This window comes from Zootoca vivipara, chromosome 6 (genome assembly GCF_965207765.1).
Source record: "Zootoca vivipara chromosome 6, rZooViv2.hap1.1, whole genome shotgun sequence".
In the NCBI taxonomy this organism is placed as follows: domain Eukaryota; kingdom Metazoa; phylum Chordata; class Lepidosauria; order Squamata; family Lacertidae; genus Zootoca; species Zootoca vivipara.
Window position 1 is genome coordinate 32843997 of NC_142589.1, and position 23724 is coordinate 32867720.

Consider the following 23724-nt stretch of genomic DNA (forward strand, 5'->3'; position numbering starts at 1 on the left):
TGGCGTTTGTCTGCAGACAGCTTTTCCAGACTAAACCCCTTCTGGTGCAACGGAACACTGTGACAAGTGCCAGAGCGCTCAGAAATGCTGTTTACCTTGCATTGGTGTGCTTTTGCATTGGTGTCCTAGGTTGGCAGAAGCTGGGACAGGGCAACAGGAGCTCACCACCATCGAGTGGATTTGAACTGCTGACCTTCCAATCAGAGACAGTATGCCTCAGTATAACAGACTCATGAGGTGGTGCAAGGGCGTACCCACCACGGGGCAAGTTAGGGCAGCTGCCCTACTCTAGAAGCAGGGCTGGTGGGCAGAGGTGGAGCACAGCCCGGCGGAGCGCGAGTTCGCCATTCCCGCCGCGCCGCGCCGCACCCTCCCTCCAGCTCCCCGGCGCGCCCTCAGGCAAGGCCAAGCGTGGTGGAGAACCAGGGAGTGCGGCGCGGCGGGCGGGAACGCCGAACTCGCGCTCCGCTGGGCTGGGCTCCGCCTCCGCCCACCAGCCCTGCTGCTAGGGAGGGGCACAGCCCGGCGGAGCGTGAGTTCGCCGTTCCCGCCCGCCGCGCTGCGCCCTCCCTCCAGCTCCCCGTCGCGCCCTCTGGCAAGGCCGAGCGCGGCGGGGAACCAAAGAGCGCGGCGGGCGGAAACGCTGAACTCGCGCTCCGCTGGGCTGGGCTCCGCCTCCGCCCACCAGCCCTGCTTCTAGGGAGGGGCACAGCCCGGTGGAGCGTGAGTTCACCGTTCCCGCCCACTTTGTGGACCCTCCCCTTCCGTGCCTTGGCCCCTCCCCTTGCCCTCCCCCTAGTTTTGATCCTGGGTACGCCCATGAGGTGGTGGGGAGATTGTGGTTGCACTCAGGTTCCATGAACACCAACAGACTGTACTGATCTAGATAGACCAATGGCCTGTCTCATTATAAGGCAGCTTCCTCTCTCCCTGTGTTGACTTCAGCACTGCAGCAGACTACCATGAGAGAGGGGTGGTTGAAGCAGATGTTCAGTTCATCACACAGGAGTGAATGTGGGACAGCTGCTTAACATGATGCCCAAATATCTGAAGTACATTGCAAGCTCCCACTTCCTCTTAGGAAATTCTAAGAGGCGACAGTCAGCATTATCGCAAAAGAAAATCTAATCTGCCACATCTTCCTGTTGCTACTGCCACAGCCTCTTATTATTAGTGTTATTGTTAAGCTGGGAAATGATGTCAGTAGCAGTTTCCCATGGCATGTTGTTTATTTTAAAAACAGCTGGCTGTTAACCCAGTAGTGACAATTTGTCATTGATTAACTTCCAGAATCCAGATAATAATTTGGATTGGCTGAAAACCAGACTAAAATACTTCCTTTGGGTAAAAAGAATTCCAAAACAAGAACATCATAGAATTGTAGAGTCTGAAGGGAACACCAAGGGCCATCTAGTCCAAGCCCCTGTAATGCAGGAATGACAGCTAAAGAATACCTGACTTGCAACCTGTGTTTAAAAACCTCCAGTGAAGAAGAATCCACCACAAAATACCCCTGCAACAGAGTGATGTTTAGGTAGGAGTGAATAAGTCTATTTACAAATCACATCAGTTTCTCATGTGTTCATTGTTAGTTCATAAGTTCAGTTTGGCTCATTTCGACATTAATCGGCATTTTTAAATTTTAAAAATATCTACAAAAATAATTTGTAATTAAATATGCATTCTTGAAATGTATTTCCTCTTAAAATAAAATACCCGGATCAAAACAAATTTAATTTATTTTTGAGCCAAAAACTGCCTGAATACTTTGGAAGTGAAACAGCAGCAGCAATAGGTGGTTAAGGCTGCAATGCTGCACACATTTTCCCAGGAGCAAGTCTCATTAACCTCAGTGGTTTTTCCTTCTGAGTAGACATCCAGTTTTTCACTGCACATTAGTCCAAGAGAACAGATGCATGGGATTTCTTCAAGGAACTACTGGTAGTTCCTCATGAAGCACCCCCAGTTGTACATTCACATCAGTGACATATTTCTGCTACGTTTTATTGTGATGAGAGGGAGCTTTCACTGTGTTCTCGGGTCGCAGTTTCTTAGCTGTGCACAGCTAAAGATGCAGGCGTATACAAACACAGAGTAATATTTCAAAGAATATCTTTTTAACATTGTATGAGAATCAATATTCTTTCCTTACAAAATGTTATAGCAAACGTGTTACAAGCTGACTACCTAGTTCCAACAAAAGGTGTCAGCAATTGATACAAGGAATATTTGTTTCTCTTCCCACTTTCCTCCCTGACCATGACAATAAAATGTTTTCTGGGAGCAGGACATGGGTTTGAGTTGAAGAGAGGCCAACATATTGAAAGCTAGCCTCTATTGGAGTTTCTGCATGTGCGAATACAAGTGTGTAGGGACAGATAATCGCATTATCTGTATGGTATAAAGAAAGAATGGTATAAAGGCTATTGCAGCATGGAAAGGCCAAGTAACTGTCTGAATGGGTTGCTTGAGAAAGTTGAATAAATGACCATTCAGGGGAAGGGTCTCCTGTAGCTCAGTTTTCCAGCTGTTTAATACACACTAAGACCCAAGAGATGCATTATTATGCTGGCCTCCAACTGGTGGATTGGGACCTACCACCGGACCATGGTGTGTTTTAATAGGAGCATTACTCTCATTATATGGTTTTTTAAAAAATGAAAAGAAAAGAATGTGGTCATTGTGAAGGAATTAGACCGCTTAAACAGAACTTAAAAGTCCAATATATAGTTTGTTTGGCCTTTAAGGGGTTAATTTGCTTCCTGTTATTGAACCCTGCCTGTCTCATAAACAAACTGGAAAGTGTTGTGTTACAAATTAGGGCAGTTTGTTGCAAGTCAATCATTTCTGCTGTAGGATCAGGACAAGTGTATTTTCTTTTGATGTTCTGAAATGTTTGTAGATGGAGTTTTGAGAGACCACTTAGCCTAAGGGTATATATAGTGAAAGGCAGATCAAGGTGGGTCTCAGAATACAAATGAACACACACAGTGCTAGAGGGCATAAGGTGAGCAGCATTAACACAACATTCTATACAAAATAAAAAAAATTCTTTCCAGTAGCACCTTAGAGACCAACTAAGTTTGTCATTGATATGAGCTTTCGTGTGCATGCACACTTCTTCAGATACCTTTCGGGTGCATGCACACGAAAGCTCATACCAATGATAAACTTAGTTGGTCTCTAAAGTGCTACTGGAAGGATTTTTTTTATTTTGTTTTGACTACGGCAGACCAACACAGCTACCTACCTGTAACAAGATTCTATGTAAGACTTCAGCAGTTGAGAACCCATTTAGCTAAGGTATAGCCAGGTGAGTTTATGCTCTATTATGTTCCATACACTTTGCTTATTTGGGGGAATGTTTTGTGTAAATGTAACCATTCACATGTTAAAATCTCCCCCTCCCCAAGAACAACCTGTTAGTAAACACTTAATCTTAATTCATCAAATCTTTGTGGTTTCTGTGAATATATTCAACCTACAACCAAGAGTCAAAGCCAAGGGCACCAAGAGGTGTTGTCAAGAAGACACAAGAGAGTTTGGGGCTGTTTGGTGGAAGGTGGCCTGGAAAAAAATTACATCTCTCACCTAATGGCAGTGGAACACTAATAGGGAGGGAAGGTAGACAGAAGGGGACACTGTTTGTCAAATCCCACTTTCTGATATAGTCCAGGGTTCAATTGGTAAATGATGGCAGTTCCCAACTTCATGTTTGGGTTAAAAGATGGGTCTGAATAGGCTGAAAACTATTGCAATAAAACAGAGGTGGCCCTCCAGAGGTGGTTGGGCTCTATCAGCCCTCACCAGGATAGCCAGTGGTCAGGGATGATGGGACTTGTAGTTCATTGACACCTGGATGGCTAGAGGTTCCTCCATCAATCCATTAGAATGGATGAAGAGGAAGATATCAAATTCCTTCAACATTTTCCTCTTTCATGAAAAAAGAATTGACTGAGCAGTCTACAGACTTCAGTTTGCAAGCAAGTAAACCCTTGTCCCCCTTTTATATATATAAAAGAGCATTTGAAGAAAAGCACAGCCTGTCATAATCCAATGCTCGTAAGAGCCTAGTTTGCACGATAGGTGACCTATTTCCACCAACTCCCTTTGTCTCTTTGCTGAAGTCTAGTAACACTCGCCAACCACAGGAACCAAGAGAAAGTTGGTATTCAGGACACCAGCCGTGTCCGCTGTAGGTTAATGAGGTGCTTCCTATGCACAAGGCACAATTTATGGAGTTCAAAGCATCACCAGCCAGTTCAAATCAGTTCATCAATTATGGTCCGTGCTTTACAGAGACAGAAATACCACCTGGCCTAAACACCATATCCAGCTGTCAAGTACCTCAGGGATATAAATGCCAGGCTTGACAACCATTTCCCATTCACATTGTGATCGCACTTTCAGCTCAGCCTGACTTTTTATCCACAGCTTTCTCTTTTCTTCTCCCTTTCCAAAGCCCACTTGCAGCCCAATTTCAAGAGAGAAAATGATACGTTGCCTACAATAGGAACAACGCCAAATTGTTCCAATTGTGTCTCTGGCAGCAAAGTACACACACTCATAGGCATTCAGTTCATGTAGGGCTGGGAAAGATGATAGCCTGGAGAGGTGCTGCCAGTCAGCAGAGGCCAGTGAGAGCTGGGCCTCTGGCTGAGCTGCGAGGTTTCTACTTGCTGACTCAACAGGTCTGCTCACCTCACTTCCAGTACCACAACTCCATGGCAGCTGGAGTTGATGAGAACCCAGCACCTTCTGGGTGGTCACTCGTTCTGTATGTCTGGACAAGGACTGGCTATTTATTAGCTTAAAGGTAAATGTAAAGGTAACCCTGACCATTAGGTCCAGTCGTGACCGACTCTGGGATTGCGGCGCTCATCTTGCATTATTGGCAGAGAGAGCCGGCATACAGCTTCCAGGTCATGTGGCCAGCATGACAAAGCCGCTTCTGGCGAACCAGAGCAGCATGCGGAAACGCCGTTTACCTTCCTGCTGTAGCGGTACCTATTTATCTACTTGCATTTTGACATGCTTTTGAACTGCTAGGTTGGCAGGAGCTGGGACCGTGCAACGGGAGCTCACCCTGTCGCGGAGATTCGAACCGCCGACCTTCTGATCAGCAAGCCCTAGGCTCTGTGGTTTAACCCACAGCACCAGCTGTGTCCCCATTTATTAGCTTATTTGCTTTATATACATATATATCCCACATTTCTCACAGTACAGGACCCAAGGTGGCTCACAGCATACCCATCCACAACACAGGAGGTCAGTCTCCAGGTCTCACCGCAACACGTGCCCTCTTTTAGGGAGGACAGGATTAACCAGCAGAGCTACTGTGACAAGGAGTTCCTGCCCCCCCCCCAAAGTAACCAGCAACTTGGCCATTGTGTCTTGGACCCACTGAAGTCTCTGAGCACTTTCCAAAGGTAGTCATGTAGAGTGTGTCACTGTAATCCAAATGGGATGTAAATAAGGCATGCATAGGATTACAGGTAAGATTTAATTGTTTTTCATATTGTATTTTTCCATTGTTGTAAGCCACCCTGGGACCTCATGGTGAAAGGTGGGTAGGAAATCAGGAGGAGGAGGAGGAGGTGATTCTGCAGAGCCTGGAGTAGGTGCAAAATTTGGAAGAAATGCAGATATGTTTATTAATGCTAGCAAAATTTAAATGCAGCCACCCCATGACACAGATATAGGGATATTGATTTCCAAGGGTATGGATAAGAACATAAGGACTCCACTTATTCAATAGGAGCAGGGGTCATCTCATCCAAGGAAACAATTCCAATTTTTCAAGAATGCTAGATTTCCATCCAAATCCTATTGTGTTTATTATACTTCAAGTTTAGACTAGGCATGCTAACTCTTTTATCATCTTCAGAGCAGGATGCCTTCAACTTCCATGACTCTTAAGTATTATTTGTATTTACCTCAATTCTAAGGGATGCTAATTCTATGGTTTTCTGACTGTCCTGGGCCTCCAAGGGAAAAGAAAGAAAGAACAGGGCCCATCTCTAGGGAAATTAGTAAAATAAGCCTTACAAGGTAGGAGTGAGTAAGCACTTAGAAGCTGCAAACCTGCCTGCCTAGATGCCTCAAGGCCAAAGCATCCAGAGCTTCAAAGGGGCTTGGCAAAGCTGTTTTCCACAGCTTCACTCTCCCCTGGGAAGAAGTTACAGGCACTGGGAGAGAGAGAAAATGAGACAATTGCATTTCAGAAGTTTGTCATTATACTGGGAGAATGAGAATCGAAAGTCTCCTAAAGCAGCAGCAAAATGACTGCAGTTCAGGAGTTCAGAGGGCGCACATTCAAGAATGGCAGGATGATGACTGCATTGCAGTGTTGGTATTGCACTCAAAAAAGTTTTAATAAAATAATGTTAAAATATGTCAATCCCACAAAGCAGCAAATAGGGAAGGCTGGCTGTCAAAACCCAGCTTTGACTGAGGCCACATTCACACCATACTGATAATGAGTTGGGGGGGGGGGACATCTGGGCGGAACCCTGGCTCCCCTTCCCGAACCTGCAATCCTATGTAGAATGCATAAGGGAAAGCTTCCCAAGACACTTCCTTTGTCAAGGTAATGGCTTTGGCTGGCTAGTTAAGGATTGTGATTTACAAGTCCAAAGAGGCTCCCATAGAAACAAATGGGTGGACAAATGGGTGGGCCTTTCCTTATCTTCACATCAGGCTGGTCTGAAGAAGAACAATATCCAGAGTTACATGTATGCATGAGTTGGAATATAGAGACACAAAGACTGTTTGCTTTGTGCTGGACTTTGGGACCCTCCACCTTTGGAAACTAATGGAGAAGCAAGATCTGTTGGGGTGTTAATGCTGGAACCCCCTCCAACCTATGCTCAGATTGTATATATGGCTTGCACTGCAGCTATTGCTCAACCCTGAAATTAACAGAAGCAGAGGCAATTAATGCGAAATTGCCAGCTGAATGAAATGGTTTTTTAATTTGTATTTCCCCCTGTTGTCCTATGAATCCTTCATTTATTAAACATAGCACCAAGTTCCCTCTATGAATTCTGGAATACTGGAGACCACCCGTACCAGGCTCAACTCTACACAAGGCATACAGTGTGTGTTCTGAACCATTAACCCACCCTGTTCCTCCTTGGCAGCTTCCAAAGCTGTCAGGACTCTTTCCCACTCATATGTTGCTTATTTTCAACTGATGGAACAAGTCCATTTGGCTGCAGGCTCCCCACAACAGGGTGTTTTTTGTGTTTTTTCTTTTGGTCTGTGTTGGATGTGCATATAGCTTTCTGTTAGGCCAGGATTTGGACCAAACAGCTTTATTATGAGTTGGCAGCTTTCGCCCGACCTTCTCTGCTGCTGTTTCCACTGGGGCAAAGTGTAAAGTTTAAGCATTGTACTGCACATCTAAATTATTTTTGTGGCATCCTATGCACAACTGACTTAACAGTGTATCATCTTGTGCACCCATCTGACTTTTCTTTCCTCCAGATCCAGCAACAACCTTTCAAATCTGCTGCCTGTCCAAGATGCTTCTCCACAATAGCAAAGGACAATGTTTATTTTTTGCTTTCACATCGGAAATGAAAAGCCACAACTACACACAGAGTCCATAGTCATAAGGGTCATTTGCCAAGGTTCTTGTTTTCATTCCTTAGAAAAAAAGAAAATTAAAGGGCATTTCTGTATCAATTATTCATTTCCACCCCACCACAGGAAAACCCATCTCATTGAAAACAATTAATGATCAAGTACTGCACTAGATCGGTATGAACAAGAGATCAAGTTGAGTGAGAAACTCAAAATTCAATTCTTAAAGTTATTTTGACACGACTTCTGTATAGAATGTGATTTCCCCCCCTGCAAAACATCTTTCCCTCTTTTACAGCTGTGACCCATCCCTCCATTTGAATCTTATCACTGGTTTTCATGCTGTGCAGGGAGCCCTCTTCTGGAGAAATATGAAAAAGTTGGTGGTTTCTGTGTTTTCTATAATTCACTATGTACTTAAAAAACAAGCTTTCTGAGTAGATCATGCTTATGAGACTTTTCCGTTTGCAATTACAGCTCAAATTATTGTTTCCATTTGTGTGCTGGATTCCCATAGACCTCTTTAAGGCACACATTAGCTAAACAATTATGCCCATTATTTCTAGCCCATCTTAGCAAATGAACACCCCATGGCCCAACATCATCATGTGGGGAAAAAAATGCTATAAAGCAGGCATCCCCAAACTCGGCCCTCCAGATGTTTTGGGACTACAACTCTCATCATCCCTAGCTAACAGGACCAGTGGCTAGGGATAATGGGAATTGTAGTCCCAAAACATCTGGAGGGCTGAATTTGGGGATGCCTGCTATAAAGCATGAAGCCAATGGCTAGATTAATCATAAGGTGAACTTCTATAATGAGTAGGACCTGGACACCCCCTTCCAGTGTCAATTCTAGACAGCCTCGACAGTCTATATATCTTTCTCCCCCCTTTTAGGAACCAGCAGAGATGCATGTAGGACCTTTCATTCCACTCTTCCCACGCACAGCTAGCTCCATGCTTAAAAGCTCCATGTCCAAGTGGGATTTTTTTGGCCCCTGCTCCTTAGCATTTAACCAGAGCAAACATCAAGTTCTCAGTGGATTGTCATTTGCTCTGATTGAGCTTTGAAGAGTGTGTTTTCATGGGGAAAGCTTTGGTGCAAAAAAAAAAAGGGTGTGTGTGTGTGTGTGTGCTAAGACACAAATCTTAAGTGCAGACCATGCCTGAAAAGAGAGGTGCAAAGGTAAGAGTGGATAAGCGCAAAGTTCATTTGGTCTCAAATTCTAAAACAAATGCACAGATCCCAGACTTCACAAGCTTCTATACAGAGCAGAATGTAAGTACTGGTATCAATGTACACATGCACTACCAGTTATGTGAAATGCAGTTTGGGTGCAAAAAAAGAGAGAAAAGTATATTTCAGGGACAAAATGTATTGCAAAGAAAGTGCTTACAAACACATGCATTTTAAATGTGAATCTTTCAGCAGTTTAAAAGAATTCACAGAAAATGGGGCACAGTCAATTTAGCATTAAAGGCATGTGGAAATGAATTAGACTGATCTGTCTAGTTCTATAAGTGGCCAGCCATAACCATCTAGCCTACCACTTGATATTGGCTTTTGAATGCTCTCCATTGTGATACTTTTCTGTTCCATTGGTACTGGGAAGATGGCAGGGATTTCTGTACACCCACTGAAGAAAAGTGTACAGGCACCATCTGTATCAAAACTACACCATTTTGCATGATTCATGAAGTCACAGAAGAGGCTGGAGTGGCTCCAGCACGCACAGAACGCTGCCTGCAGTTGAGAGTCCTCCTCTGTACACCAGAAAGACAGGACCCCTGTTAGGGTGTGCAATCCATAGTAAATACCAAAGGGACATATGAGCTTCATGGAGTGCTTAACACCCACACCCAACCCTTTGTTATAATAGGCCCAAGGCACAGCTATGGGCTCATTTATGTAACATAGGGAAATTGCTTTAGGGCAGGAGTGGAGAACCAATGTCCTTCCAGATGTTGCTAGGTTACAAGCCCATCGTCCCTCACAATGTGGCCATGCTGGCTGAGACTGATGGGGGCTGGAGTTCCACACCCTATCCCCATCACTGATCTGGTCGTGTGTTGATGTACTATGGCCAACTTGTGGGTAACCAAGATGCACTTTTTCTTTCAATGCATCAGTGGAAATGTATGTAGGAGGAATTCTGCATCTTTCTTCTGGAAAGATGTACACATTCCAGATGTGGCCATAACTCCCCTGCTCCTGACACTATTCCAAAAGCACAGAAAGAGGAATTACAGCTCAGTTCCTCACACCCAGTTTGCTATTATTCCTATGATATGTAAGAAGACTCTTGAACACATCTGAGCCCCAACTGTCCCCCAGAACAGCAGAGGATTGTCTCACAAAGTTCTGTTGGGAGTGCATGATCTTTGTCCCCCCCCTTTTTTTAAAAAAAAAAAACATTTTCACCTATTGAGTAATTTATGCATGTTTAGATTGTTGATGGGCCCACAACACACTGCTCAGAAGGTACTTTCTCTCCCTAATCACTGTGATCCAAACTTAGATCGTTAACTCAAACCTGAATTATACTCTTCCCTGGAAGGCACTACAGCAACAGATTTGCATCGCTTATAAATCAGTTGATCAAGATCAATGTTGCCCATTTCCACTTGCCGGATATCAAGGAATAATGAGTTGTAGCTGCTGCTGAGGAAGAGAAAAATATCACTGTGCCTATGAGCCTTGCCAGATGGCATGCAGGTAACTTCTCTCATTTTGTACCATTTAGTTCTGCTGCTGCACGGAAGCTATCCAAGTCAAGCAATCCATCTGAGTAGCCCCTTTAACAGCAGCCTTTTCCTCATCATCTCACCAGCTGTCGCAGGGCTTCTCATCAATGCCTCTTTCTCCCAATATTTCCACCACAAAGGTGTGGTATTTCAATCAGAGAGTCATTGCTTTCCCAAAGAAGAAGAAGAAGAGTGAATTACCTGTTCCAGTTTGCATACCTTGCTCCTTTCCATTTCAACTTTGTCACCAGGGTGGAGCACTTTGTACAAACCCAGAGTTAATCTTTTCTTCATTTGCTTTGCTCTGTGTATTTTGACAATGAGTTTTGGCACTGAAGCAGCTTCTGAGGACAAGCCCTATCAACTGATACCATCTGATCTTTAACAAAGGACATTTTAGACATGATAGAATGTGGGCCATCTTTTGTATGAGTCATGAAATACAGGTGAGGAGGAGAAGGAGACTGACTTTCACACATTCCAGCCATGCTGATAAAAGAAGACTTGTTAGAGCAGAAAACTAACATTTGAACAGACCAGCATGTGACTGGAAACAGGTCAGCTCCTGCAAGATTGTTGTCACCCCCCCCAAAAAAGCAGTGTTATACATGTGTGTCTTGAATGCCCTTATTCTAAAGAGCTCAGGCTTGCATTTGCAACTCACAACATCCCTGTAAAGTCTGTTAAGCTGAGACATAGTCATTTGTCCAAGGGCATCTGAATAGCTTGACAGAGGAGCAGGTTTTGGAATATATATATGTGTGTGTGTATATATATATATATATATATATATATATATATATATATATATATATATATATGATTCCTTGCAAGGAGGACACAATCATTTGGATTTGAGTCACAACATTTAACTCATCATCCTCTTTTCTACCAGCCTTTGCTCTTTTCCTTTTCTCCACCTTCCTCCTTCCTCTTCTCCTTTTACATTTCATCTTTTCTTTCTCCTTGACCTCAGGAAGTCTATCTCTGTGTGCCCAACTACAGAAACCTTAAAGGGAAAATCTTCCAAATCATAGTGTGCTGCTACAACAAAGGGCAGGAGAGACAGCAAGGTGCATCGCACAAGAGGACTGCAAAGCAGATAACTCAAGCAAGTAAGCCAAGTCACACACTGGGGGAAAGGCACATCTGACACCTTATTTTGTCACCAGTAGCAACATCACAAATACCACAACCCTCTCACACTCCAAAGTGTATGTATATATTTGCTAGTTGCAACCAGTTAAACCACTGACCAGTTGTTTTGGTTTTCTCTTCACATCCTGTCCCATCCATTTTTTATTACATGCACACAGTTCCCTTTCCTCCATACAGCACTTGCACATATTTCAAATGACCTCAGCACATCCGGTTGCCATGTAAATTGCACCCATGCCACAGCTCCCTAGATTTTGCTGCTTCAAGACCACTTCAATACATTTCAGTTAGTGAACCGCCTCTCCATGGCTTTCACGTGGTCAACCATAGTTGATTCTCATTTGACACTGAAGATCTCAAAGCCATCCAGCGTATGATACTGCAGCCTTAATCAAGCTGTATTAGGAGACAAGAGAGCCATAACTCTTGCTGCTCTAACACCAGTGTACACAACTAGGAGCCAGATTCAAACAACATGGGGACCCTGTAGTAAAGCTAACATTTTTGGTGGAGCTACTGGTAGTGGGAGTTACGGCAGCATTGGCCAAGATCCCAGCTTGCTACATGCTAGAAAACTTTCAAAGAATGAGTTAACTCAATAAATGGCAGGTCTTGTCCTTAAATCACTACCCAAGTAATCACCAAGCCCAATGACACAATTTGTAGTGCCCCCGCTCTAAGTTATGAGCACGCATGTGACACTACCCTGCTGCGGTTGCCTTCCTGAACAGAGGGAAACAGTGACTTATTACTTGTTTCTGTACTGTACTAGTATCTTCACAGTTTTGTCTCTAAAATACACATGGAGGTCCCATTTTTCCAGATGCGATAGAAAAAAATTACAGTAAGAGGAGAGAGAAATACTTGCAACTTATATGCCATAAATAGAGAGGGCTGTCGAAGTGCTGAGGGGCCATATAGCTCAGCGCTGGAGAACATGTTCCGCATGCAGAAAGTTCTAAATCCCATCCCTGGCAACTCCAGCTAAAATGGCTAGGTAGCAGTTGCTAAGACTGACCTCTGCCTGAGACCCTGGAGAGCTGCTGCCAGTCAGAGCAGACAGCAGTGGCCTGGACAGACAAACATTGTGACCTAGTAGAAGGCAGCCAGATTTAAGGAACTTAAGAAGTTGCCTTAGGAAGTCAAATCATAGCTCAGCATTTTCTACATTGGCTGGCAGCAGTTCCCCAGGGTTCCAGGCAGGAGTCCTTCCCAGACCTATCTAGAGGTTCAAGAGCATTGAGGATTGGACCTGGGACCTTCTTCCTGCAGAGTAGATGCTCTACCAGCGAGCTACAGACCTTCCTCTCATGTGGAAGACGTCGTGCACGTTAAGTTGCTCTCGCCCGAGGCATTGGTCTCCCGTGCACCCTCAAGGGTTAAAAGCAAAAACGAGTCAAGTCTCCAAGCCAATAGGGAATTAACTTTTTGTCACCATGGAGTACCATCCCAGGGATCCAAGAGACAGAGACTTGTAGCTGAATGAGAGATTAAGCTCCCTAAGACAAGCGAGAGGAGAGGGGGATGAACAAGGGGATGGAGGAGCATCACACCGAATGACAACAAAGGAGCCTTAAACATCACACGCTGCTTCCCAAAATGAAATCCGTATCATATTCACAGAGGGGAAGGCAAGGGAGGAGTGCAGAAGTTGGAGAGCAGCTAGTTCCTCCGCTGTTGACTGACAGCAACAGCAGGGCTCCACAGCCTCTTGGCTTTTTAAAGGCTGGGTGTCTATGTGCTTTTTTTTGCTGCCTTTCTGCAAGGGGGGTGGTGGGATCTGTTACAGTTGAGAAGAGGGCGGGAGGTAAGGCTGCCGAGCTGCTCATTAATACTCGATTTTACAAATCCACCAAAGCGGTAGGGCAGAGAAGGAGAGGTAGGGGAAAGCCCTTATTCTTCCACATTTTTATTTTTATTTTTTTAAAAAAATCTTTATCATGTTTTCCCCCCTTCCTCTTTTCTTTTTAACAGATGGGGGTAAGGAATGTAATAATCTTGTCCTGGCATAGGAAGGAGAAGCAAAAAAATAAATAAATCAAAGTTGAAGCATTCAAGCATTGAAGGTGATAGAATATCTTGTTGCTGGCACCACAGAACCAGCAATCCGTACTCTCTTTCATGTGAAGGAGATACAATTTGCATGCACACACACGTATTATGTCGCTAATTTCCTGTCACTGGAAAGCACACAGAGGCATTTTTCACATCGGAGAATTGCTTCTCACATCCACACTTCATCGTGCGTATCTATGTGTTTTTCAAGCCGGCATGCGATCGTTGAGAAATCAAGACACTTCTAGACAGCGAAATGCAAAACATTCCCCCCCAAAAAAAAATCCCAGAAAGAAACACAGATAGATACACACAAACACATAACCCCTAGGACCAGATCAAAGCATCAGATTCCTTACCTGGGACAGGAGGAAAGCCAGGGTAAGTTGAGCCTTGTGCTGCATTTTGCTAGCCTAGAAGATACTGGAGGCTTTTTCATTCATGCACTCAACTGCACTGAGCATATTTTCACTGTGGAACAGCCTTTGAGGAGAGAGAGAGGAGAGGGAGAGGGAGAGAGACTGCCTTGAGAGCCAGCCAACTTCCCAAATAGATCAGCAGCAGCATCACCAAAGCATTGGATAAAGGCTGATGACCAGAACCAATAGCTTTACAAGGATGATTTCTTCACAAATCATCCTCATTTTTGCATAACACATATCGGGAGCGCACCCCTCGCAAGCAAACACACACACACACACACACACACACACACACACAGAGAGAGAGAGAGAGAGAGAGAGAGAGAGAGAGAGAGAGAGAGAGAGAGAGAGACAGCACCCCAAGAAAGCTCTCACTTCGGTGTGTACAAGTAACAGCTTAAGAAATCACTTCTTCTTTTATGGATTTCTGGAAAGGGGTAATTCTTCCCTTCACCGGAGAAGGAATAGATTAGCACGGTAGGGGAGAATAGCTCCTCAGACCCTGCGTGCCAAAAGAAAGACCTTCTTTATTAAAATGTTAATCAAGAGTGTTTTATTTTCAATAAATCAAAGGAATGACCACCACAGCCTTCAGTTACTCCCAGGCTTTAAAAGACTGACAGAACAGTGCTCTTTCAGGGGCACCAGAAATCCTGATTGCATTTGCTGTTTCCCCCTCCATCTCGCAAATCACAAGGAGGACAGATCAATTCTACTTGACGAAAAAATCCATCATGGGGCAATAGATTTTATTAACTGCTCAGGTTACAGTGGGGCTTTGGCTTTGAAACTCACTGAGCAGTCATCCGGGGCAAAGTTCGCAAAAGTCCATGTCCTTCGAAAGCAGAAACTTTTTTTTCCTTGCAGGAAAAAAACCACATGCAGTGTTTAAATATTGCATGATGCAGTGCTCACTGCACTCTGCATGCATTGCCTCCATCATGCCAACAACAAGCCTGAGAGGTAGACTCTTCTCACCACCATATTGCAGGACAGGGATGAGGCAGGAAAAAAAATGTGAAGTATCCAACATGCCCACTAATGAGGAGGGAATTGCCATCACACCCGTAAGAAGATTCAAGACTCAATTTAAAAAGGTGGGGGGGAAGGTTGCATTTATTGAAATACAGTGACAGGAATAAGGAGGCTCCACATAAACAAATAACTAGACTGAACCAATCAACTGAATCCAAATAGTATGAGGAGGGCAGTTCCTGATAGGAGGAGCAATCCTCTCTCTCCCTGCTCCTGGACATATCATCAGGAGCCACCTGTGTTCCAGCAACAAGAATTGAAATGACCTCTTCCTCCTTGTTAACGGGGGCATGGGCTGTGAATCAAACAAGCACACCATGGCCCCACCAGTTCAGTGTTTTCCCTGGCACACATGCCCAGGCCACAGAGCACCCCCAATCGCCCACAAAGCAATGCAGCATAAGGCAACCAAAGAGTATGCCTACCCACAATGCCTCAGGAATTTAACAGAAATTTATCCTGAGTCAATTAGGGGCTCCCCCAAAACTCCTACTCAGACCTTTTTACAGGTCTAGCACAGCTCACACTCTAAAAGAGAGGAAGGAAGGGTGCCATAAAGAAGAGGAGGAAGAGTTTGGAGAGGAACTGACTGATAAATTGATCCATCTTGGGTGGGCATCGGTCTGAAGCCAATAATGACCACCCCCTAGCTCCTCCCAAGGGCTAAATGAACTTGGCTCTTTTTGGGTGATTGGGAATATGGCAATTTGCTCCCGCTCTAGAGTGGAAGCGGTATTGACAAGGCATTGATGATCCATGATTTAAGCATTCTTGTAAAAGTTTTAATTTTCACAAAGCCCCCCACCCACCCATTGAATTGTGGCCATGACAGTGGGTGAGGTTCAACCCTTTCCCCTTACCTCCCCTGCCCATCCAATATGCTATTTCATGCCACAATCCAGGTCCAGCTCTAGGTGTGGTGCCGGTGGCGGGGGCGCCAGGGCGCCGGGCGGGGGGGGGGCGCTGCACGGCAAAGCCGTGCTGCGAGGGCAGGGGCGCCGGAGTGATCTCCGCGCCTCAGCGCCAGGGCGCCCAACCGGCTTGAGACCACCCTGCCACAATCATAACCAAGTTTATTTCGAAATATGCTGTATTTAATGCAATTAGGCCTAAGCGCAGGTAGGCAGGGTTAGGACTGCTGCTTTAGTTGAGACATGGGGTGGATGAATCTGTCAATTCCAGCTTCTCATTTTTTTCCTATCTTAAATTTAATTCTTCACATTTCTGCAGCATTTTTTTAAGTATCATGAAAGTTTGTTAGCATTTTAGTGTGAATTTATTTGAATATACACATTTCTGCAAGCAATTTCCCCTAATACAATGCACTTTTGTATGTTGTTTTCACAGTTGTATGTATTTTATATGTGCTTTCTCCCTAATGTATTCATTGCTTTTGCCTCAAAACTGCATTATAGAAGTCAGAGAAGTGCAAATTTCGAAGGATAATTGGGCTTTGGTTTAAAATAATTAAAATCTCATTAAAATCCAGCCAAATCCAATTTCTCCCCCCCTCCTGTGTCATGAGTTTTCGAATCATATACACTGCAACCCTGAGGCATCTTTACTCAGAAGCAAGTCTCAGAGTGTAAAAAGTTGACTTGCTCCCTCATAAACATGCTCAGGATCACTGCCTCTGCCACTACATTGAACCAACCGCATATTGGCTGTGTCATAGCCATAGGTAGGCAAGCTCCAGCAATAAATATATGCCCTTCCAATCAGATGATATACACTAGGGGCAAGCAACCTCAAATATACTCACTAGGGGCAAGCAACCCTTTTCAGCATTCTCATCGGGGCAACCTCTCAGGGAGCCATGTGCCAATGGTGGGTGGGGCCAGAGACAAAGTGGGTGGAACAATGAATGTAATTTTCTTTACACTAAGCCTGTTTCTGCACACACTTCTCTCCATCATGGGAAGGATGAGGCATGGTCAGAGGTCAAGGACACTTTCCAGGCAGGCAAAGCACAAAGCAGGGACAGTAAGAGCTGGTGAGAGTGCCAAAGGGAGGGGCCCAGAGAGGTGCAAAGCACCATGTTCTGCCCTCAGGTGTGGACTCTCACATCCCTCCCCTACAATATGTTCTCAGGAGCTTCTGGTGCAGGAGCCAAGAACCCACAGCTGCCCTATGTGGCAGTGCGATGAGCACACAAAATGCAGAGTCTACCTAAGCAACAAGCTAAGCATTGCTAGGTCCTGGGGTGACTCCACCCACCAAGCTGGCAACTGGCTCTCTTCAGCAGGAAGAGCTATAAAGGTTTCCCATTCAATACAAGCCTTCCTTTGTTCTCTGGTTGTGACCTCACCATTTCCAGTCAACAGCTGCCCGCAGCCTGACTCTGACAGGTGCAGCACATCTAATAACCCTTTCCTTTTAATATGGGCCCACACTCTGTCATGGGCATCATAAACACAACCATTTTATTAACAGAAGAGGCAGAGGTGCACCTGGGTGTAGTTGGCAAGAGCAGCTGATGTGCAAGACCAGAATAGCTGCAAGCGTTTGGACTTCAGGAATGTCCAGTCAGTGTAACTGCAATTGATAATTCAGTGGTGTTTGTTTATTATTTATTTGCTCCCATTTGTGAATTACTTCCCATAAAATAATATTGAAGTGTTTTCACAGTAAAAACACTGTTAAAAATAATTCCACATAATACAAGCAATTCAAATACACTCTGAGAGAAAGGAGGTGAATTAGAATCAGAATTAGGAACTGAGGATTAGTTCCAGGGGTCCCTCCGGAGAAGGCGGCCAGGAAGAAAACTGACGGGTTCTTCTCAATGCTCCAAAGCTAGACATTTAGGAACACTGAAAGCAGTTCAGTGTGCTTCAGTTTCAAGAGAATGGAGTACAAGTTCTATTACGTGCAATGGAAATCCAAGGAAAAATACAACTTTAAGTCATTCTGAAATATGATATTGGAGTACTCCAAATCATTTGCCGATGTACATGCACAGAATGTAGATTTAGCAGATCTGCAGTGATCATAGAGATGCATCCCTAATAATAAATATTATTGTATAATTGTAATATTGTTGTATAATCTTAGAAAGTAGTGTATTGTTAGCGGGGCATTACTGTGAGGGTCCACTGCTGTGATTACCATGAAGGGACCCTTATCTTCTGAATTTGCCACAACACTACTTGTCAGGAGTGGGGAACCTCAGGTCAGGTGACAAATGTCACCCTCCAGGCCTCTCCAGCTGGCCTTTGGAAAAACAGTTGTGTTTTACAAGCAGTTTGCAAGCTGGAGAAAGTGGGGATAAGAGCACCATGGGGGCTGCCTCCAGTTTTGGATCCAACGTTGCAGCCAGGAAAGAGACAGAACCCATTTTGAGTGTCATGCTTTGAACCCTTCCACAGGAGGCTCAGGTTGTATATAAGTGTAAATAAACCATATATCAGAAAGATACCACAGACTCCATTTGCCTCATTCCATAGGAAACACAAACCCTGGGTAACCTCTGGAATCTCAGCGTGGCTGTGGAGATTGGGGTGGCTTATAACAATATCAACAAAGGCATGCACAATGTTGTCAGCTTCATTGCAACTTCAATTCCATTTTGCTGCATTATAAGGTTTTGGGATAAAATCAGATAGAACATAAGGCTATGCTGGTGAGAATATTGTCTATGCAAGCAGACCCAACAACATTCAGAAATGGAGTCCAATGATTTCCTGAGCTATCTGATCTTGGCCTTCAGCAGTATATCTGTTACTTCAAAGCTGTTGATGATAAACGAAGCCTTCACTAAGGAGATGCCAGAGGCTGATTCTACTGACCCTTTCCAGGGACTGGAAATTGCTTCCACATGTCACTCATAGGGCAGGATACCTCAAGGAAACTTAATTTAATGACACAACACTTTATCCTCAGAGGCTCTTCTGATTAATTATGCTTTCCACAGCAATCAGATTCCCCAAATACCTAGAAATTATGAATTACGTGTGGAGCAAATTAAGTATTTTGCCTCTCATTTCAGGGTTTTCTAATTCCATAAAATTCCTGGGGACTTTAACAGGGGGGAAAACAATTTAATAAAAATATACATCAAAAGAGAAAGAGAAGAGTTGCCATAGCCAATTTTCATGACTGTAAAGTGTTTGGGAAATTAATGGGCATAATATCAAGGGAAATAATAAACTTTGAAAGAGAAAATGGTTACCAAAAAGATTGATTTTTCCTCAAAAAGGACTTATTATCCTAAGATCATGCTTAGGATTGCAATCACGGTCCATTGCCTCAAGTTACACTTTGAGGCAAATCTGGAAACTGTGCCCAGGTGGAAAATCCAGAAAAGGGGAAATAGGAGGCAACCTTATACTGAATAGCTTCCATCTAGCTCAGTACTGTCTATATTTACCAGCAAAGGCTCTACAGGATTTCAGACATGGAACATCCCAACAGTATTTGAAACTCCAATTGTTCTAGGCACATTTTGCGACAGGGCATTTCATTAGCGCGAGTAGTTTCTGAGTTTTGGGCACAATACTGCACCTAAGATTTCAGAGTAAAACTGCAGAATGGAAGGAAAGGAGGACCTTTTTCTGCCTCCCCATCTCCAGCTACTCTCTGAAGACTGGAGAAGAGACCCTTTTAAGAATATTAGGGGGGTGGGCAGGGGAAGGACTAGACCATGTGAAAAATGAACATAATACTTTAGCTGCAATTCATTCATTTTTAGCTTTGTATTCTTGTTATAAAAAATGTGCACTTTGACATTCCGTTGTTGCGCCCACAACCAAGGTTTAAGGTGCCATTTACCTCCTAGCTTTCATATCTCAGTTTCTAACACCCATTCCCAAAACTACCTGGAGACATCAAGGAATGAACCTGGGACCTTCTGTGCGCAAAGGAGATGTCTGAATTATTTCAATCCAAAGTAAAATGGCAACATTTTACTATTTGGTCAACATATCTCAACATTGTTGCAGAAGTTGGTGTATCATGAGAGCAGATGCTCTTGCTTGGAGGAAACTTACAAGTTATTTTCAGGGAAACAAAAGAGAATTTTGGTAAGTTCATTAGATGAGCCTGACAAATCATGCCAATGGCCCATCTAGTCCAGCATTCTGTTCTGACAGTGGCTGATCAAGCCTGTGGGAAACCATCAAGCAGAACGTGAGCTCAGCAGCATTCTGCCCTCCAGCGATTCCCAGCAACTGGTATTCAGAGGCATGATTCCGCTGACAGTGGAGGCAGAACATAGCCATTGTGGCTAGCAGCCACTGGTAGCCTTGTCCTCCATGAAGTTTTCTAATCCTCTTTTAAAGCCTTTCAAGTTGGTGGCCATCAGTGCCTCCTGGGGGAGAAGTCAAACGCCAAACTAATTCTAGTTTTGTTCCTATTCCCCTCCTAACTGCTGAGTTCTACAAGGGCAGGAATTCCAGGGATCAAAACCACAGAAATTACCACCTTCAGGACACCCCCCCCCCGCCATTCTGTATATCCCACATTTGCCCCCTCCCTGCTGCTAACTCCTTCCTCGCCCACCTGCTTCCCCCTTCTTCCCCCCCTCTCTTCCCTTTGCCTGTTTTCAAGCTCCTGCTCATGATGGCCCCAGGGAGGTGACCAAGGCCAGGCAACTGGCATGGGGCCTATTGCAGCCCCAGGAAGGGCATACAAGGCCTGGTGGTGGCCAGGAACAACAGCAGGCCTAGCACGACCCCCAACAGGCTGCTCCAGGCCACCCAATGCCTGCTTCCTGTTCTGGGGCACGGCGCCTTCTCAGCATGCAAAAAAAAAAAAAAAACCACCCAAACCGGGACATTTAATCCAAAATGGGGGGGAAATGCCCAGAGGGGGTGCTGGCACCTCAAAACTGGATATGTCTGGGAAATCCCAGACATATGGCAACCCAAGGCAACACTGAGACTGAGGAGAAGGAGGAAGCTGGCTGACAGTTCCATGCCCTGGACTAGTTGTAAGTAAGAAGGCAGGTAGGTGGAAGCTGGCTGATGTCATATTGGGATTGATGGGGCGGCCAGGGCCACATGTGCCCCAAAGGGACAGCTTCCACTGGGCCTGAAAGGGAATGGGAGCCTCTTTGTCAGGGAAGAAAACAGAAATTGAAAGACACATTTCAGCGCCTGCTTCTGGCTTCTGTTCAGATCGGAACTTAGCTATTCTCCATACATCTGATTGCTTTGAATGTTCCAAGGCAGTCTGGCAGTCCACAGGCATCAAAACACACTTTTAAAATAAGTATTTTGAGAGAATATGCTCATTTGAAATATGCAATATACTACTAAATAATAAAATGCATACTTTGTATTTTGAGAAGTGTTTTTGGGTTTATAAGAGGCTGAGTTTGCAGACCCACATAGACACAGAAGTATTTTTATTTTATTTGTTTCATTTTTCTTGTTTGAAAAAAAGGAAATAAAAAAAGGAAATAAAAAAAAACCATGCACATCAAAACTGGCCCCATTCAGATCAATAAATGGTTATATGTGTCAGAAGCAAGTGTCCAAGTCAAAAAAAACCCGCTGTGAAACGCCTCACGTCAGTTATTTTGAGCGCACGTTATTGACATTTCTCTCTGAGTAGCTAGTCTAAGGCATGCCATTAATAATTTCAAATCAGCCAAGTATGCAGATTTCACCAAGGCAAGCATTTATTTGTGGATAAAACCTATTAGAAACACCATTAACCTTAGCCATTAAAATAATCCTTCAGGAATGGATGGATGCTAGACAACATCACCTAAACTCCTGGGTCAGCTCCATCCTTTTCACCAATGTCAAGATATGCTAAGATTTGGGAAGCAGAGAACTATCAGATCATCTGTTGGTGTTTGCCCTTCCACCACTGATTATTCATGGGGAAAGAAAACTTCATTGAACATTTGAGTTTTGCTCTTTATTGCTTTTGTTTTTGAAGGACATTCCTAAATTCTTGGCTTTGTGCCTAGCTCGAAACATAAGTGCTTCTTTCTTTGTTATCTTCATCATGATTCTGTGTATGATGTGGTCATGTGGCCTGTTGGCCTACAAGGGACTCAGAAGTTGATCAGCTATCTTACAGACACTGCATAAGGTGACTTAAACAGTCACAGCTTGACCTAGAAGTTGAATCGTAGGCTACATTCAATGACAGTTTAGTCCATTTCCCTGATGTTTCCCTGTGAATTTATGCATTAGATTTCAGCTTTCACATCGCATAAAAGCCACTTCCAGAAAACTAATGGAATATAGCGCATGCTTAGCACTCATTTCTGTGTTATTTGATTCCAGAAAAAAATCCATTTGCAGCCCCCTTAAATGCAGAAAATTGTGGCAGTAAAGTGATGAAATTTGGGTGCTATACTAGCATACACTTCTTCCCCGCTCTTCTCATGGGCAAACCATGGGAAGCAGAAGCACATAGGTGCAGTAACGGTAGCAGAAACATTGTCCAATCGTGTTCATTGTTGTGTCACACCATGTCCACTGGTGTGAATGAAATTTAGAGCAATATATTGGTCACAAATGGCAGTGTTCCCAATTCAACAGATACTGAAGTGTAAAAGGAAGGTTAGACAATGTGACAGAAGTGCTAGCAATTGGCACCTGAGACAGTCACTTCACTTCACCTAATGTTAGGGCCAGTCCTGTGTGTGAGGCTTGTTTAGGGACTGGTCAGTGAATCAGTTGGCCCTACATTCGTATACTGCTCTGTGCAAAATACAGTGAGACACTAACCAAGGTTCTCTAAAGCAAGCTTCATCACCATACAATTTACAGCAGCTTTAAAACAAGTTTCATATATGCACACATCATTTTTTAAAGAAAGTTACAACTACTTGCTTAGTTTCCTATAACTCCAATGGGAGAAACAATCTTCCTTCAGAGGATGATGAGACGTAACTTAGAGCTAGACCAAAGAAGGAAATTCAATTACGCTGGAATGACAGGCAAGACAACTTAATTCCTCCCTGGGGAATATTTGCTATAGTTGTGTTGTACAAGAAACCATTGAGTAATCCACAGAATAATTTATATTTTTTTCCCATGCTACAAGGAGTTGCCCATGTGTATTTTGTATGGCAGTTTTTTTTGTTTTGTTTTTTTAAAAAGGATGGCTGATCCAATATATCACACTCCCTCCACAACTGTTACAACTTTGGGGCAGGGGTCATGGGGGAGGAAACCTTCCAAAATTTTGGGAGGGGTAGATATTTCCAGGTTGGGAACAAAGTCAGGTGAATGGGCATTTGTACTTACAATTTTAAATATGAAGTGGTCAGTTGGGAGGGAGGGATTTTTATGTTTAGAAAGTAAATCCACAGCTTCAAGGTGTCCAGAAGCACAGCTACCATTAAGCAGAGTGCGGCCACTACTTTGAGGGTGATGCTGGGGGCTGTAGCTTCTCCTGATCCCCCATAACCACTCCAATCTGTTGTGGGGCACAGCTGTATGTGCCAGACCTTTCTTCTCCTTTGCTTCTGGAAACCCCTCTCACTGCTCACAGAGAGCCAGACCAGTAGGTCTCTACTGAAGGGGAGAACTTCAGCAGCAAATCTCTTCTTTCCCAGGAAATTGCCAGAGGTCTAGGAGAGCTGGCTGAGTTCTAAAAGGACAGTTTTCCAAATTAGCTCTGCTGTGAGCTGGGACCTCAAGCATTAAAATGTTGAGGTACAGTACCCTGAGCCAAATGCTTGCAGCTGAGCTCACTGGCCCAATGAGAAGCCAATTCCCCCAGCAATGATGGGATCAGAGAAAGTCCGACAAATA

General features: G+C 44.1%; 1 protein-coding gene across 2 annotated transcripts in view; it reads right to left on the reverse strand.

Annotated features, from left to right (window-relative positions):
• CDH13 (cadherin 13) overlaps positions 1-14005 on the reverse strand; it is a 606507-nt gene extending 592502 nt beyond the window's left edge. For both annotated transcript variants that reach the window (XM_035119665.3, XM_088671925.1), the window contains exon 1: positions 13907-14005. In XM_035119665.3, coding sequence (XP_034975556.1) covers positions 13907-13951 — 45 coding nt within the window. In that variant the 5' untranslated portion in view covers positions 13952-14005. The remainder of the gene's footprint in view (positions 1-13906) is intronic.
• Positions 14006-23724: the final 9719 nt, after the last annotated feature.